The sequence below is a fragment of the Eurypyga helias genome, unplaced genomic scaffold (genome assembly GCF_000690775.1).
Source record: "Eurypyga helias isolate BGI_N326 unplaced genomic scaffold, ASM69077v1 scaffold1898, whole genome shotgun sequence".
Taxonomy (NCBI): Eukaryota; Metazoa; Chordata; class Aves; order Eurypygiformes; family Eurypygidae; genus Eurypyga; species Eurypyga helias.
The window spans coordinates 754-16,100 of NW_010267404.1; the positions used below are offsets into that span (position 1 = coordinate 754).

At 50.9% G+C, this 15,347-nt stretch overlaps 3 protein-coding genes across 3 annotated transcripts in view; 2 read left to right on the forward strand and 1 right to left on the reverse strand.

Annotated features, from left to right (window-relative positions):
- Nucleotides 1–866: 866 nt before the first annotated feature.
- Nucleotides 867–4,375, forward strand: LOC104513895 (the record flags this gene model as incomplete). The annotated part of the gene is made up of 3 exons (XM_010157396.1): nt 867–1,148; nt 2,738–3,272; nt 4,294–4,375. Coding segments are annotated over 3 exons (899 nt in total), but the record flags the coding sequence as incomplete, so codon positions are not given.
- On the forward strand, nt 1,193–1,651 carry CABYR (calcium binding tyrosine-(Y)-phosphorylation regulated). The gene has a single exon (XM_010157395.1). The coding sequence runs from the start codon at nt 1,193–1,195 to the stop codon at nt 1,649–1,651; it is 459 nt and encodes a 152-aa protein (XP_010155697.1).
- A 1,522-nt stretch (nt 4,376–5,897) lies between the features above and the next one.
- The window catches only part of OSBPL1A (oxysterol binding protein-like 1A), a 28,512-nt gene continuing 19,062 nt past the window's right edge, over nt 5,898–15,347 (reverse strand). The window contains exons 10-14 of the mRNA XM_010157394.1: nt 14,948–14,956; nt 12,777–12,893; nt 11,891–12,014; nt 9,805–9,895; nt 5,898–6,000 (exon numbers count right to left, since the gene is read on the reverse strand). Coding sequence (XP_010155696.1) covers nt 5,898–6,000; nt 9,805–9,895; nt 11,891–12,014; nt 12,777–12,893; nt 14,948–14,956 — 444 coding nt within the window. The remainder of the gene's footprint in view (nt 6,001–9,804; nt 9,896–11,890; nt 12,015–12,776; nt 12,894–14,947; nt 14,957–15,347) is intronic.

Consider the following 15,347-nt stretch of genomic DNA (forward strand, 5'->3'; position numbering starts at 1 on the left):
CCCAGCACACGACCTTGGATTATGAATGGGTCTGTGTTAGCTTGGGATGGCAAGGTGGAAAAATGGTGGGGTGTTTTTCCAGAGAGGATTTAGCTCTGTCATCCTTTGGGTTTTCTTTTGTAATTCCTGACCTCATCCAGCCCTGACTCAGAAAGCAGCTCAGCACGGAGCCGTGATAAGGCATTGCAGACTCCTCTTCCGCTATGGTGCTGGTTTTACATATGGGCCAACGCTTGCTGGTGGTGACAGAAACCAGACCTCTTGGTTTGGGGTGTTTTTCCAGTGCTGAGGGTTTTAGTAACCTTGTGATGGAATGCTGTTTTGATCCCATGAGTACTCCCTTGTATTGCTCCCTTTAACTCCTCTAGAAGCCATTTTTCACCCTAACTAAAACTTGTGCGTGGCTTACTCTGTTCTTCATTTGGATACCTGCCGCTTCCAACTAATCAAGATTCTGGAGGCAGCTGAATGTCACCACACCTGTGCATCTGCAGTAACTTGTACGGATCTCGGGAGTTCGGAGGTGTTGCCAAGAGAAGCTGCGGTCTTCCAGCTGGCTTAGCGGGTGGTTTAACCCTTTAGCCCCGAAGTGTAGCAATGCTTGTGACTGTAGCTGTCGCTGCAGGATTGTGAACCAGTCAAGGCTTCCCGGGTCCTGAAGTAGTACCGCTCCTTTCGGAATTGTTTCCCCTTAAGGAGAGGCAAGCAGCAAACCCTCTCCTTGAAATTATTCCAACTCTGCAAGCCAGGAAGCCTCACAAACGTGCTGTACAGCATCAAATTGAGGTGATGCTGAAATCACTTCATTTTATTTAAATGGAAACAGTTGCTCATGTGTTGCCTTTTATGTCCTTTTTACCTTGCAGAAAATGGGAATGAGGGACTGGAAGAGGAAACACCAGAGTACGCAGATACTTGGTTTTCAGAGGAGCCCAAGCAAAGGGACAAGGGTACTGATACAGAGGAAGACCAGCTCCTTGAAGAACCTGAAACTCAGTATAGCTCCAAAATGACTCAGCACCCATCAGTTGCCAGCTCTGCTGCAGAAAGCCACTCCCTGCCTGGATCTGATGGAGCTTCTTCCCCTGGGGGACCTGGACTGGTGTATGTCCCTGCTGAGCCTGCCCAGCTTGCTGCCCATGCGCTAGGTAACGGTCGTTCTCTTTGCTCTTTGAGGGATGTGGCAACCAGCATGCAGATTCTTTATGAAGACTCACAGACCTCAGAGAACAAGCTTACACCAGCAGAAGGTGCTGCTGAAGATGCTTCTGCTGACCCAGCAGCCGAGATGTGTGTAGGGGCTTGTAGGTCACAACCGGGACCATGGAGTCAGTCCTCCGTAGCTGGAGAACCAGGGCCCTCAGAGAGCCAGGCTGAGGTCTCAACAGATGATGTCAGTCAAGCTTCCTTGGTCACCCTGTGGGAAGAACCACCACCATCACCTCTTTCACCACCACCTGTAGCGCTCTGTTGGGATGATGAGCCAGTTATGGAGGGAGAGGTTCCACCTTATGTAGAGCAGTTTCCACAAAAAATCATCATTCCCTTCATAGACCGAACAGCTTATCTGGTAAAGATTGAACAGCCGCTAACGGCAGGGGGGGGGGGAAGGTCAGGGCTCAAGCGCTACAACCTTAGGGCCACCTGCTGACAACGTAGTGAGCCATCCCCAGAGAATGGAATCTGCAGCACAGGTGGAATCAGCTAAGCGAGCTTATGTCTTGTCAGGAAAGAAAGTTTGGGTCCTTGTGTCGTCTTCCTGTCCCAGCTTCCAGCTCTACAGCTCGTCAGCGGCCGTTGGATGGGAAAGCCCCTACGTCAGTGCAAAGATGGGCTCTAAGAAACCACTGCACCAACACGGTCTGCTCGGCCCCAGCGCATGCGCTGGATCTCTCTGCTGTCTTGTTCCAGGAGATGCGGCTGGCTCCGGGCAGGCCTGTGCTCCTGTGGGCAGATACGCTGGGAAGAGTGGTGGGATGGTGGCTGCTGATGGCAAACCAGCCATGTTTTCTGAAGTGGGTGTCAGAGACCAGAGATGTATTACATGTGCCCAGCTGCTGCAGTGGGGTTGGAGCCCTAGTTTTGATTCTCCTTCCCTGAAAGATCCCATATTCCAGCACTGACCTCAGAGCTTTTCCATTTAAAATATAATACCGGTGGTCATTTCCTGTGCTGTCCTGAGTGTGGTGAGTTTCTGCAACCAGGCTGAGTGGGCTAAGCACTGGTCATCAGTTCCATAAACAGCCAGAGAGCTGGGGCTCATTTCTTGGCAAGGCCATCAGCTGCATCTCCCTTGTGGTGACACCAGCCCAGCTCCTCCCCTTGTGCAGCTGGAGAAACCCTCCAGGGTGGAGCTTCCCTGTCCCACATCTCCTTGGTCCTGCTGCATCTGTCCAGGGAGAAGTGGTGCAGCTGGGAGGTCTCAGCATTTTGTAGAGAAGAGCTGAGCTTAGGCTGATGTGTAAATTAACACTGGCTCTACAGGAAAAACCCAACAACCATTTGGGGGAGTTTGATGAACTTTGGTGTCAGAAGTGCTGGGTAAATGCTTGAACCTCTGCTCTGGCTGTATTCACTTGTGCTTTTTTGAGGCTGAGGGTGTTTGTCAGCCCCATGCCAATGGTGTTTGCTATCCCAGCTCTCTAAGGTACTGGCTCTCATCAGGTGTAGGGATGATTGTTTTGGATGTGAGGGTTGGAATTCACTGCTGCTAATCCCTGCCCTCTTACCATTGTAGCCACGGCATCAAGTGAAGCAGGACAGCCACCACCCCATCCTAATGTGTGGACTCTCTTTTGCCTGAGTGACTTGAGACAAGGTCAAAAACCACCCCCACCACCCCCCCTTTCTCCTGCTGGAGCTGGTGTTCCTTATTCCTGGGCAGCCCTCAGCCCTTCCAGGGGGGAAGATGAACCATGTGGTCAGCTGTATCAAGCATCTGCCCCCATGTATGTGATAGAAGAAGAAAGCAACAGGATTGCTGCTCCACCCTTCATTTTAGTGGGCTCTAAGGTTCAGAAGGTGGACGACTGGCAGCCTCTTCCTGGCCACACCGTCTTTGCGTGTGGTGCTGGGAGCAGACTCACCGCAGTCCCTGTCGCCAGGCCGGCTGGTGAAGGAGCAGACAGGGCCAGCCCCGGCCATAACTCTGCAGAGGGGAGGGCAGCTCAGCCGTGCACACCAGAGGTTCTCTCAGTTGCCATCCCAGTTGCCATCCCTCTGGACGATGCGGTGTCTGTGAGTGGGCTTGCCGGCTGGGGCCAAGTGCCCAGGTACGGATCCCTTGCAGGAAGCTCTGGCACAGCAGGACGGATGGCAGTTACATTGGGCACCATGCCCAGAGCAGGGCTGGGAGGAGCTTCCTTCTTGCAGGGGGAGATGCTGGTGTGTGGGATTTACTACTAAAAGCTTAATTTAACTCTTTTTTTTAAATTAGGTGTAAAACCAGTGGTGTAACTAGTTGTCATACATAACAGACCCCATGCTGCCTTCTACTCAGCCCACTCTGCAACCGGTAGTACTAGTCTTGCTCTGGGTTTAGACTAAAGTAGCCAACAACCCAAACCCTTTGAGTTCAGGCTGTGGGTACAGTGTCACACTGAGTGTGACAAAGAACCTGCACCTTGGAGTGCAGTTAGGTAGCAATCTCCCTGCATGCTTTCTGCTGAGTTAGCACTGTCCTTTTAAACAGGTTGAGAAGAGACTGGACTTGAGGAAGAGTTCAGGAGGAATGGAGTTCACATTGTAATAAATCAACTTAACTGCAAATGCTCCAAAGAAAGGCAGTGCTCTTATGTGTTTTATACGTTCCTCAAGGTTATATGTTCCTCAGTGTTTCCTCTGTATCCAGCACCACATCCTCTAGGTTAACTCTGTGTGAATCACCACCACTGAGACTCATCTCCTGTGGCTCTTTCACCATGAGCCTCCCAGCTTCTTCACCCTGTTAACTGGGTGTGTGCATGAGCCCCCCTGACACTAAGAGGTGATGTACAGTCACACCTTCAACTCTGAGATAGAATTATTCTCACACATGGTCCATTTGAACAAAAACTACAGTTCATCAAGGACAGCTGAGGTGATGTGTTGAGGAAGGAGTAAGTAGCTTTGCTTTAAAGCCTGTGGCCACTTAAATAGACCAGACTCTTCCCATATGAATAGGTGTAGGAAAAACACACCCACTACTACCCTTGTTCTGCTCTGCGTGACTCCTGTTTCCTAAGGAAATGCCACATAGAGACTTCCCCTGCTCAAGCCTGGGCAGGCAGGCATGACACGCTTTGTTTTTCCTAGTGCTGAGCAGTCAGTGCTGTGGGACCTGTTGAACTGCCGACCCTACAGCCAGACTCTTTCCACACACCAGACTCATGCCTGAAGTCGCACGGGACTGCGGCCAGACCTCAGGAACCACTGGCCAGAGTAGAGCCTTGAGCACAGAGATGAGGCTTCCAGGAGCCAGCATGCTGTTTCTGCAGCCAGAGGTCACTGAGAACTGGGCTGTCACAGGAAAAGGCATTCCCTTATCCACGCAAATATGGCTCAGCATCCATACCTGGGTAATTCTAGCAGCACACAGAATAGAAGACAACTCCTTGCCCTGTCAGCAGCTGGAGTAGCCCACCCTCCAGGCAACAGCTGCAGCCTCACTGCACGTTCACCAGGAAGCTCTCAGTTCCCCAGCCACAGCCACCCTCCCTCTGAGTTCCTGCTCAGGGGAAAGGAGGCCCCGGAAGCACCAGGACACACACACTACCTCAGTGCAGCAGCTTTTGGAGCGGGCTTGGCTCAGAGAGGGCCAGGGCTGTCAAACACCACTCGCTTTATACTAGGTGCAAGAAGTTTTGAAGCCTTTATTTAGTAGCAATTAAATTATTCCATTAACACTAACCTCCAGACAGCAGTTAAAATATTGTACAAAGAGCAGCTCGCCCTCACGCAGCTCCGTATAAACTTACACGCCGAGAGGGAACGCAGCCCAGGGAAAAGGGGTAACGCAGCTGTGCGCAGGAAGCCTCGCCGAGGTGCAGCGCACAAGACTTCCTTCCCAGGGAGCCTGCACCATGCAGACAAGGTTCCTGTCCCCTCGCCACTGTGTTCCACTGCATCCTGGACAGATGAGGGCCTTGCCTTTCTCACTGGGGTGCTGGGCACTGGGATTTCTAGTGCATGAAACAGATTCTCTTCAAACCTGTTACTAGTGTGCAACTCAAATCAAATCTGTACGTGTTTAAATGGCTCTTAATTCCTTAAAACCATAAGGCTGGTAGCAAAACAGGAGAGCAAAATTCAAAACACACCGCACAAGACATCATTGATTAAATACCTCTGAGTAATGTTACCAGCTTAAACTGCGTTAATGCTCCAGCGATGGGAACGCTTCTGGAATCTCTGGCCAGAGCTTGGGATTCAAGGGAGTTATTTTAGTAAAAGAAAAAGTCACTTTATGAAAAATTACATCTTTATCAGTGTGACACGCCCTTCCTCCTTTAAGAGCAGACCACTGCCATCGCTGCGTGTGCTTTCACACCTCCCCGTGTCACAGGGAATAAACCCAGCTCTACTTGTGCCAGTGTTCTCTACAGCAGAAAGTACTCACGGAACAGCCGAAGGTGCTCTAATTCCTCGTACACCGCAACCTAATATAGGTGTATGCCGCAAACAGGGCCGCTCAAGACCGGGGCAGCTGACTTGGTCCACACGGGATCCACCAGGAAAATCTTTCCCCTACCTACAGGGCTGCAGGTCATGTCCCACCAGGCCGACTGTGGGGATGCCCAGTGTTTCTGTTGGATAACACATCAGGTTTGGGTTTTTTTTTCAGGAGATAAGTAAAACAAGGGAAAACATTAGAACGGATTAAGACATATTTGTATCAGTCACAGGCTCCTTATTGCATTTTAATAAATATCAGGCAAGTTGAAGTAGTTTCTGTCCCAGTAGTTGCCAGAATAAAGCCAGTCCTGCGTACCAGTGTAGGGATTGGGGCCTTGGTGGAACCATCTGCAAGGAAACACAGAGCGTGTTAGCGAAGCCCTTGACACACGCTTGAACCGAAGTTCAGAACTGCTTTGCTGCAGCCTCGGCAGCTGCTTGTTCAGAGAAATCACGGCCATGGCCAGAGCCCTCCTGGGATTAAATCTGGAGGTGAAATTAAAAAGTCATCATCAGGCTAGACCTTCCCATGCCGCTTAAATAGCTCCTGGGGGAAGGTGGTGCTGTATTTTGGCTCTTGAGGCAGTCAAGACTGTGGCATAGGAGGGACAGGCACAGTCTTACTTCAAAGCAGTTGTGAACAGTCATTCTGGCATGCACAGGTAGGAACAAGTGTTTCGCAAGACATTTAAACACCACAAGCACTGCAGTCCTGAAAACAGAAACCCATTATTTCCCCAGGATCTCGCCTTCCCTCTGCTCTTTAAAGCAGTGTTTTGCAACACCCAGAACAGGGGTGGTGGTTACCCTCAGCATGGATGAAGTTCCCGCCCGCAGGCTGTGGGAAGAGTCCCAGCCTAACTGCGCTTGCTTCGCACTGCCAGCACTGGGAGGCCCCTTGGAACGCCCAGAAAGCTGTTTCCACCTGCATGGAGTTACTTGGCGGCTTTTTCTGAACTGGTTGTTGGCAGAACTGCTCCCGTTTAGCCCCTTCTTTCCTTGCCTCTCCCCTCCTCCCTAACCTGGAGGCACTGCGCACACCCACGGGTTACATCTGTGGGTGTATGTTCCCCTTTCTGGGGGAGGGCAGGCTGGCTATAGGGGGAGGCACGCTTACGAGGCTGTACTACTAGGGCAGCCATCCCCCAGCAGTGAGCACAGCTCTGCCAAATCACTGAGACACCCAACTCCATCCTCCCTCCGCCCCCACACCCATTTCTGCTGCCCGCAGCGCGCTACTGAACGCCGCTTTCTGCTCCGGCTGCGGCACGCACCACGCAGTACCACCCCTCCAGCGTTTTAACGGCTTTTTTTTTTTTAAAAAACCATGTTTACAAGGCGGCTTGCTAGGAGCTGCTTCTGTGGTTAGTACACCCCGCAGCTTCCTCTGGCCAGCCCCTGCTTCATACGCCACACTACGGCCAACACACTGAAGTCTGGTGCGTGCAAGGCAGCCCGTGCTGACTCGGCTCTGCCCTTCCAGGGTACCAGAAGGTCTCAGAACACAAGTTAAAGCATGTTTGGACCAAATATGGCTTGTTCTCTTTAAAAAGCAAAGAGATGGCCAGTATTGCAGCATCATGTTACAGAGCAGAGCAGCTAACTGGTGAGTCTTGCTTGGCTCAACAGGCTGAAGACACATATTGGAAGAAATCATGAATCAGACTGGTTTGGGTTGGAAGGGACCTTAAAGACCATCCAGTTCCAACCCCCCTGCCATGGGCAGGGACACCTTCCACTAGACCAGGTTGCTCAAAGCCTCATCCAGCCTGGCCTTGAACACTTCCAGGGATGGGGCATCCACAGCTTCTCTGGGCAACCTGTTCCAGTGCCTCCCCACCCTCTCCAGGAAGAACTTCTTCCTGATATCCAATCTAAACCTCCCCACTTTCAATTTAAACCCGTTACCCCTTGTCCTGTCACTACAGGCCCTTGTAAAAAGCCTCCCTCAGCCTCGTAGCCCCTTCAGGTACTGGAAGGTGCTGTAAGGTTTCCCCAGCGCCTTCTCTCCAGGCTGAAGAGCACCTGGTGTTTCTCCTGCTGTCCCCGTGAGGTGAACGGAAGGCAAGAGAAGACAGAAGTCATTCAGCCCTTCTCCTGCATATGGCTCACTACTGCATCACCTCCACACAGGACGCGTCAGCTATTCCAGAGTAACTGGCATGTGCGAGTGCACATGTGTCTAGTTCCCTCCCTAGATCAGAGCCAACAGGAGCTCATTCCTGAGGAGCAGGGCTGTAAGCAGTCAGCTCCTCTCTCACATTAAATGCTTCTACCCCCCAGGTCAGAACTGTGTTCCCCTCCTCCAGTGACCACCCGCTTTCAACAGGAGGTGTAAATGTGATGGGAAGAGCTAAGTCTGAGACACAGGAGACACAAAACAGTTGGATAATCCAGCCAGGTAAGCGGTGGGGGAAAGGAGGGGACTGATTCTCAGCAGCAGCAGCAGCCCACTGCTGTGTTTCAGAACAGAACTGCTCTTACGACTGCTGGTCAGTCTGTAGAGCATCAGGTGTTCAGCACAAATCACTCCAGCAGCACCACGAGCCCACTCCTACAGTGGATTCAACAGTTTAACAAACAACTGGGCACTCTGGAGAACTGTGTTACAAGGGCGGAGCTCTGCTAGACAGAGTAATAATCCCGCTTTTCTGCAGCAAGGAAATCGCTGTAGTTTACATCAGTGTTTATATTACACTGCAGACTGGGGCCTAGAGTTGACTGGGAACAGCAGGAGTCTCCCGTCTCCCTTCACCGCATGCGTTCCTTCCCCTCTCCCCCCCCAAGCACAGCTCTTCCTCAACACTTTACATTCATCCTTAGGGAGATGGTCACACTTGGCATCCCTACTAAGGGGATCAGACACTAGGAATTGTCTGCCAAAGCTTCAGAAACGTCCTGGAAAATGAGTTCTGACAGGACATCCCAGGCGAGCGCTGAGTGGGTCGGCAGCAACCGAAGAGCCTGGTGAACGGCATCGACACCAATTATACACCCCAAACCCCACTGCTCCGAGTTGTCCCCTGCAAGAACACAGTGTAACTATCCCTCGCTTTGGGAACACTGGGTGAGAGGCAGACCTACTCCAAATTCCAGAAGGGAAGAGGGAGGTGCAAGGCTGTCCAGCACCAAACGCAGGTACTTGGAAGCATTACAAAGGTGTTATTTTTCACCAGTCTCAGGGCAAACCAACCCAAACACTTCAGGAGAGCAGGCACAGGAAAGAGACAAAGGCAGACATGTCCAAACCTGGGACTCTGGCATGATGGGTGACTTCATTTGAAAAAAAGAAAAAAGTGATTTATAGTTACAAACAGACATTTTAAAGATATTTAATCCACGGTGGCGGGGTGTATTAACAGCTAATTAATAGGGCAGAGATGAAGCTTGCTTACTTTTAGAGAGTTTAGCCTTCTTTCTTTCTGTGAAGAGACTGCCAATTTATTACTACACTTTTAAACAGGCCCTGTCTGGTCAGCCTAGGTTCATTTGGGCATGTTTTCCCAGTTTCTACTTCACCTGTGTCTAAGAGCTCCCAGCTGACAGCTCTCACCTTGAAAAAAACCCCAAAACAATCTGGCAGATCCTTCGTAAACTAGTTTCCCCCTGCATAGCTCTTCCAACTTCTGTAGTTGGTAGCCCTCTCAGAAAAGAGATAGCGACCTGGGTCTCAGGGTGATGAAGTCATTCCCCCCACCCTTGGGAACGCCCATACGCAGCGGGAATGCGGCATCGCCAGCACACAGCAACCCATCTGAGAAGTCACAGGCAGCGAGCTGTTGAGTTCAGCAGAGGAAGCATCTCCCCTCTCGTCAAGCGCGCCTGTTCGAGGCACTTCTCGGCAGCAACAGTTCGCACGAGCAGCTGGCAGTGGCACCACCTTTCTCGTGCCAGAACCAAGAGGCGCTCAGAAGTGCCAACACCGGTTGTGTTGGAATATGGGTGTGCGAGCAGTGAGAGGGAAGGAGCGGAGCTCGAGCAGGAGGCTTCTCTCTGGAAGCACTACAGCCTTCAGAGACACCGGTGGCACCACCAAAGCTGATGATGTCAGCTTTTCATGCTGACACACCACCAGCACAGACTGACTGTTAGCCTCAATGTTCAAAGCCTTTCTCCGACTCCACGCGCATGGACAACAGGCAGCACACTAACCTCGTCTTCCAGTCTTCCTCTGACTTGGAACGGTTTTTGCGGGCAGTCCTTTGTTTTTCTTCTAGCCTCTTCTTTTCTTCACTGGCTAGATCTGGGAGGAATAAAAGTACACAAATAAGAACACTGAAGGTGTTACAGCATAACAGGGGACAGGGACATGACTCCATCTGACCCAGCAAATAAATAAGGGAAGTAGTAAAGCTCAGCTTTTAAAAAGCCTTCTATGTAACAGAGCAGCTTCTGATTTAGTCTAAGAGCAAAGCCAGGCCAGCTGTGGCACAAGATCAGCCAATGAAATTCCAGTCTAGACTGCCAAATACAAGTTCATCCACGGCCAAAGGATGCCGAAAACATGTTTACATGACCACAAGTGTGAGCTGGCAGAGGGGGCACGCCTAGGATTTATTTCAGTAGGGAGACTGATAGATGCTGGATTGATTTACAAAGTCTGGGCACCTACTTCTTGTTGCTGGGGTAAGCTGTTACTAGTGCCCAGTCCTGATCAACAGGGGTTCAGAACATGCAGGGGGGTTGGAAGTAGATAGTCTTTAAGGTCCCTTCCAACCCAAACCATTCCATGATTCTATGCATTCCCAGAGCACAAAGAATTGCCTCTGCGGCATGCCTTCATTTTTTGTTAATGCACTAGGGTGGCACAGGTCATGGTCCTAAACAAGGTGAACAGGTCACGCCATCTGGCAGAAGGGGCGGGCAGAAAGCCTGACGAGTAAGTCAGGCTAAGCAGCAAATGGGAAGGGCCATCTCCTTCCTATCTGCATCCTCAAAAGCATTTAATAAACATCTTAGAAGAAAGCATCTGAGAGATTCATTTTTGGAAAAGAATCAGTCATTCCCAGTGTCCCTGCCAGCTCCTAAGACACTGCATGTTACCAGTCTGTCTGCTGGACAAGCTTTATGCTGTCAGTAATATTCAGGGACATGGTCTGTTGCCGACAGCAGTTACTGCACTCCAGGTTTAGGCAGACGTATTACTTGGGATGTTCTGAACCATCCTGCTGGCCACAAAACTATGGTAAAGGCAGGAGAGACTGGCTGCGGGAACTCTCTGATCTGCTTTTTGAAAAGCCTCAAGAGAAGTGGCCAGCAGGTCGAGGGAGGGGATTCTGCCCCTGTACTCTGCTCTGGTGAGACCTCACCTGGAGTGCTGCGTCCAGCTGTGGAGCCCTCAATATCAGAAGGATATTGACCACTTGGAGCGAGTCCAGAGGAGGCCACAAAGATGATCAGAGGGCTGGAGCACCTCTGCTATGGGGACAGGCTGAGAGCGTTGGGCTTGTTCAGTCTGGAGAAGAGAAGGCTCCGGGGAGCCCTTATAGCACCTTCCAGTACCTGAAGGGGCTACGAGGAAGCTGGGGGGGACTTTTTACATGGGCCTGTAGTGACAGGACAAGGGGTAACAGATTTAAATTGAAAGCGGGGAGGTTTAGATTAGATATCAGGAAGAAGTTCTTCATGGGGAGGGTGGTGAGGCACTGGAACAGGTTGCCCAGAGAAGCTGTGGATGCCCCATCCCTGGAAGTGTTCAAGGCCAGGCTGGATGAGGCTTTGAGCAACCTGGTCTGGTGGAAGGTGTCCCTGCCCATGGCAGGGGGTTGGAACTGGATGATCTTTAAGGTCCCTTCCAACCCAAACCATTCTAAGTGGTCATGGGATCCAGAGGACAACAAACACAGCAGCACAACTGCGCCGTACCGTGCCCGTGTCGCTATGTTTCAAACCTAGATCATGGACTGTTGGTCAGAAACAGTCACACTCCTTGCCCTGTTACATAGGTGAAACTGAACCAGAGGTTTCCTGACCTACCCCATCGCTTCGGTCACCTCCAAACACTGAGCACTGTTCCTGGTCTGCAGTGAAGGAAGTTAATGCCATCCCAAGCAGCCCAGTAGAGGTGGGTGACACCTTTCACTCAAAGCACATCACAGCCTGCAGAAGTCACTCTCGCAGCACGGAGGAACATCTCTTTATGCCACCCACTCTGACAGTTCTTCTAACAACTTGAATTTACCTTTTTTCCCCAATCCCTCAGTTCTAACAAAAACTAAAACCACCTTTGCCAAGTTACCTATTTCTCCATTTTCCATGGCTCTGATATCTGGTCGTAGCCGGCAGTCAGTTTTGGGAATGACACTCTCCATGTCTTTGTCCAACTCGTTCAAAGCCATAGCAAAGCTAGTGAAGTTATACATCTGAAATTCAGAGGCAGAGATAAGAGGTGACATTACGACGTTTCTAGCCGCTAGTCTTAATACATGAGGAAGCTGCTGCCTAAACACCCAACCCACCCAAGTGCTCGTGTGTTATTTAACCGCTGGAGAAAAGCAGGAAAACTGCGCTGTCCGGCAGAGCATAGGTGACCCCCGGTGTTTCTGTTTAAGCAGGCCAGCATCCAATTACTCAGGGCACTATTTCTCTCTGCTCTCCTTCTTCCAGCCCTACTGGTATTTTCCCCTGTCATTGTAGGGAGATTTTTTCCCTCTCGATTAACCCACTGAGGGCCCTTTTCTTGCAATTCTTCGTCTTTCCAGTTGCACGCATACCCTCGTATCCCACCCACTGCCTCTCCAGCTCCACAGCCCTTCATGCACCAGTTCATGCCACGCAGGCTTTGCAAGCATCTCCTGGAAGTGCCTGCCCTCTGAGAAAGCCCTTGAGAATTCTCAAGAGGTAGGTGCCTCTGGGGGAGGGGAGCAGGTTGGAGAGAAAAGCTGGGGAAAGCCCCCATACCGCCAGCTACACAAAACATCCCGTTTTCCAGAGAAGTGCCACTAACTCCAGAGACATGCCTGGGGCAGTCATCCTTCCAACCCCACACAACAGTTACAGCTGTAGCGGGGGAAGTGTGTTGCAAACGGGCAAATCCAGACTCGTTAATGAGAAGACACCACATGGATTTGCATCGTGCTGAACAGAGGTAGCAGGAGAGCGCACGGAGCGGAAACGTAGCTGACCTGTGCCGAATTTGGAGGCCTCGGCGTTATCTTCCATAGCAAAATACTTCCAGGAATAACATACACACTCTCAGAATCCGGCAATGGCATCTCATCCGATTCCTCGGCATTGCTCACCTAAAGGCAGCACACAGAGAAAAGAGGAGTGCTTTGGAGTCATGCACCGTTTACACCCATTCACTCCAACGCTGGAACTTACATAAAATTATTTCCTCGGCCAGAAGTAAGTAATTCCAGCAAAGGAACTTTACCAGACACGTGTCAGGAAGGATAACATCATTAGCATAGCTTGCTTACTCCCAATTCCCTCCCAAAGGAAGGCTACCAACAGCTTCTTGCATGACCATCCTCGTGGATACAATCATAGAATCATGGAATCACAGAATGGTTTGGGTTGGAAGGGACCTTAAAGACCATCTAGTCCCAAGCCCCCTGCCATGGGCAGGGACCCCTTCCACTAGACCAGGTTGCTCAAAGCCTCATCCAGCCTGGCCTTGAACACTTCCAGGGATGGGGCATCCACAGCTTCTCTGGGCAACCTGTTCCAGTGCTTCACCACCCTCTGTGAAGAATTTCTTCCTGATATCCAATCTAAACCTCCCTGATTTCAATTTGTACCCATATCGTTCAAGCATTAAGTCATGTCATCTTCCCACCGCAGAGATGTCCTGCTTCCTCACGCACAAGGCATTTCCCTGCCCGATACTTCATTACTTCTTCATTACAGCTGGATAACACAAGTCCCATTCCTCACCCCTCCACCACACTACTGAGAGGGCAAACTGCAAATGCCAACACCCAGACCAGCTGGTACTTCCGAGAAGGGCACCCCATGGAGGCCAAGGTACACATGGCCTGACACAGCTGCGGCCACGGCACTGCCAAGTGGTGCTGCCAGAAAGGGGGAGGACTCCACCCAGGGTTACCAGGGCAGTAGGGAACAACTGGTGGTCACAGTGCAGGTGTGACCTGAACTGGTTCTAAACCATCGCCCTCTTTACGTGCAGCTTTAAAGCACGTGGGGCCCAATGCTGCCGACAGCAGTTCCGCCACACAGGCAGACATTACAACACTGAAGTCAGCTAGACAACGACCCTCTCCCAAGAAAACTTGGTGTCGCTATCACAGCTGACACCAGCAGCGCGTTTCAGAGACTGCTGGGGAACGAAGCTGAACCTAAAGGCAACTAATCCTGTAAATACTTGGGCTACACGCCAACAGCCTTAAATTGTGCTGCTAATCAGCTTTGCTCTCCGATGGTTGCGTCTGATAACACAGACTGATGTTTTAGTGCAAAAAAAAAAAAAAACACCCAACCCCAGTCCTCAAACAGGGCTCAGTTGTCCTCTGAGCTGGTTCATGTGTTAAGCCTCCAAGAAAATTAGGAAGCATTAAGGGTTCTGTTTCATTGCTGAGCTCTTGGGTACAGCGCTTTGAACAACTAACAGATTGCAAAGTGACCAGAACAACAGGCAGACCAGGCTCAGTCCCTCAGCTATTAGGTCCTTCTGCTTCATCTTGAATTAAAAAGGATCCTTTTCTTCAGCCTGGAGAAGAGAAGGCTCCGTGGAAACCTTATAGCCCCTTCCAGTACCTACACAGAAGCTGGGGGGGACTTTTTACAAGGGTCTGTCGTGACAGGACCAGGGGCGATGGGTTTGAATTGAAAGTGGGGAGGTTTAGATTAGGTATCAGGAAGAAGTTCTTCCCGGAGAGGGTGGTGAGGCACTGGAACAGGTTGCCCAGAGAAGCTGTGGATGCCCCATCCCTGGAAGTGTTCAAGGCCAGGCTGGATGAGGCTTTGAGCAACCTGCTCTAGTGGAAGGTGTCCCTGCCCATGGCAGGGGGTTGGAACTGGATGGTCTTTAAGGTCCCTTCCAACCCAAACCGTTCTGTGATTGTAGAAAGGCTCTAGTTCATTCAGAGCAGAGCCACCCTGGTCTAACCCCAGGTCTGCTATAGCTCTTGTGATGGTGGTGAAATATCATCTTTGCATACATGAAGGCTTGTCTAGCTCCCCGAAAAATTATTTTTCCTTACGTTTTATCCCTATAAGAGTCAAAGGGATTCAGGGGGAAGTCTGCAGCAATTTGCAAGAGGTCCCCTATAGGCAGACAGAAGTGATTCTTCATTAGGAGCAAGGCAGCACGAAGGCATAGCTGGAAAACAACTAAATCAATCTGAAAATTCTTACTAGGAGAAGTCTGAAGGGCCATGTGCTTTCACACCTCAACGAACCCTTCACTACCCTGAAGGGACAGACCACAGACATTATACATGAGACGTGGCTCACCTCGATGCTCAAAACCCAAACACGACACCGATTCCTCCAACACAAGAGGGCGCTGGGAATACAGATTTGGCAAAGACTACCCGATTCCTCCCCTGCCTTACAAAGCTTCCCATCTGCCACACAGAACAGTTCTGTTAAGCCAGCAGAAGCAGCCTGCTTCTAGAGCCAGTGCAATGCCGCAGCAGCTTGAGCGTTAGGCGGTGGGAGACTGAAAAGCAAGGATTACGTTAAGCACAGCTGGGAAACACGAAGCAGTGGCTGAACAATGACACAGGGTG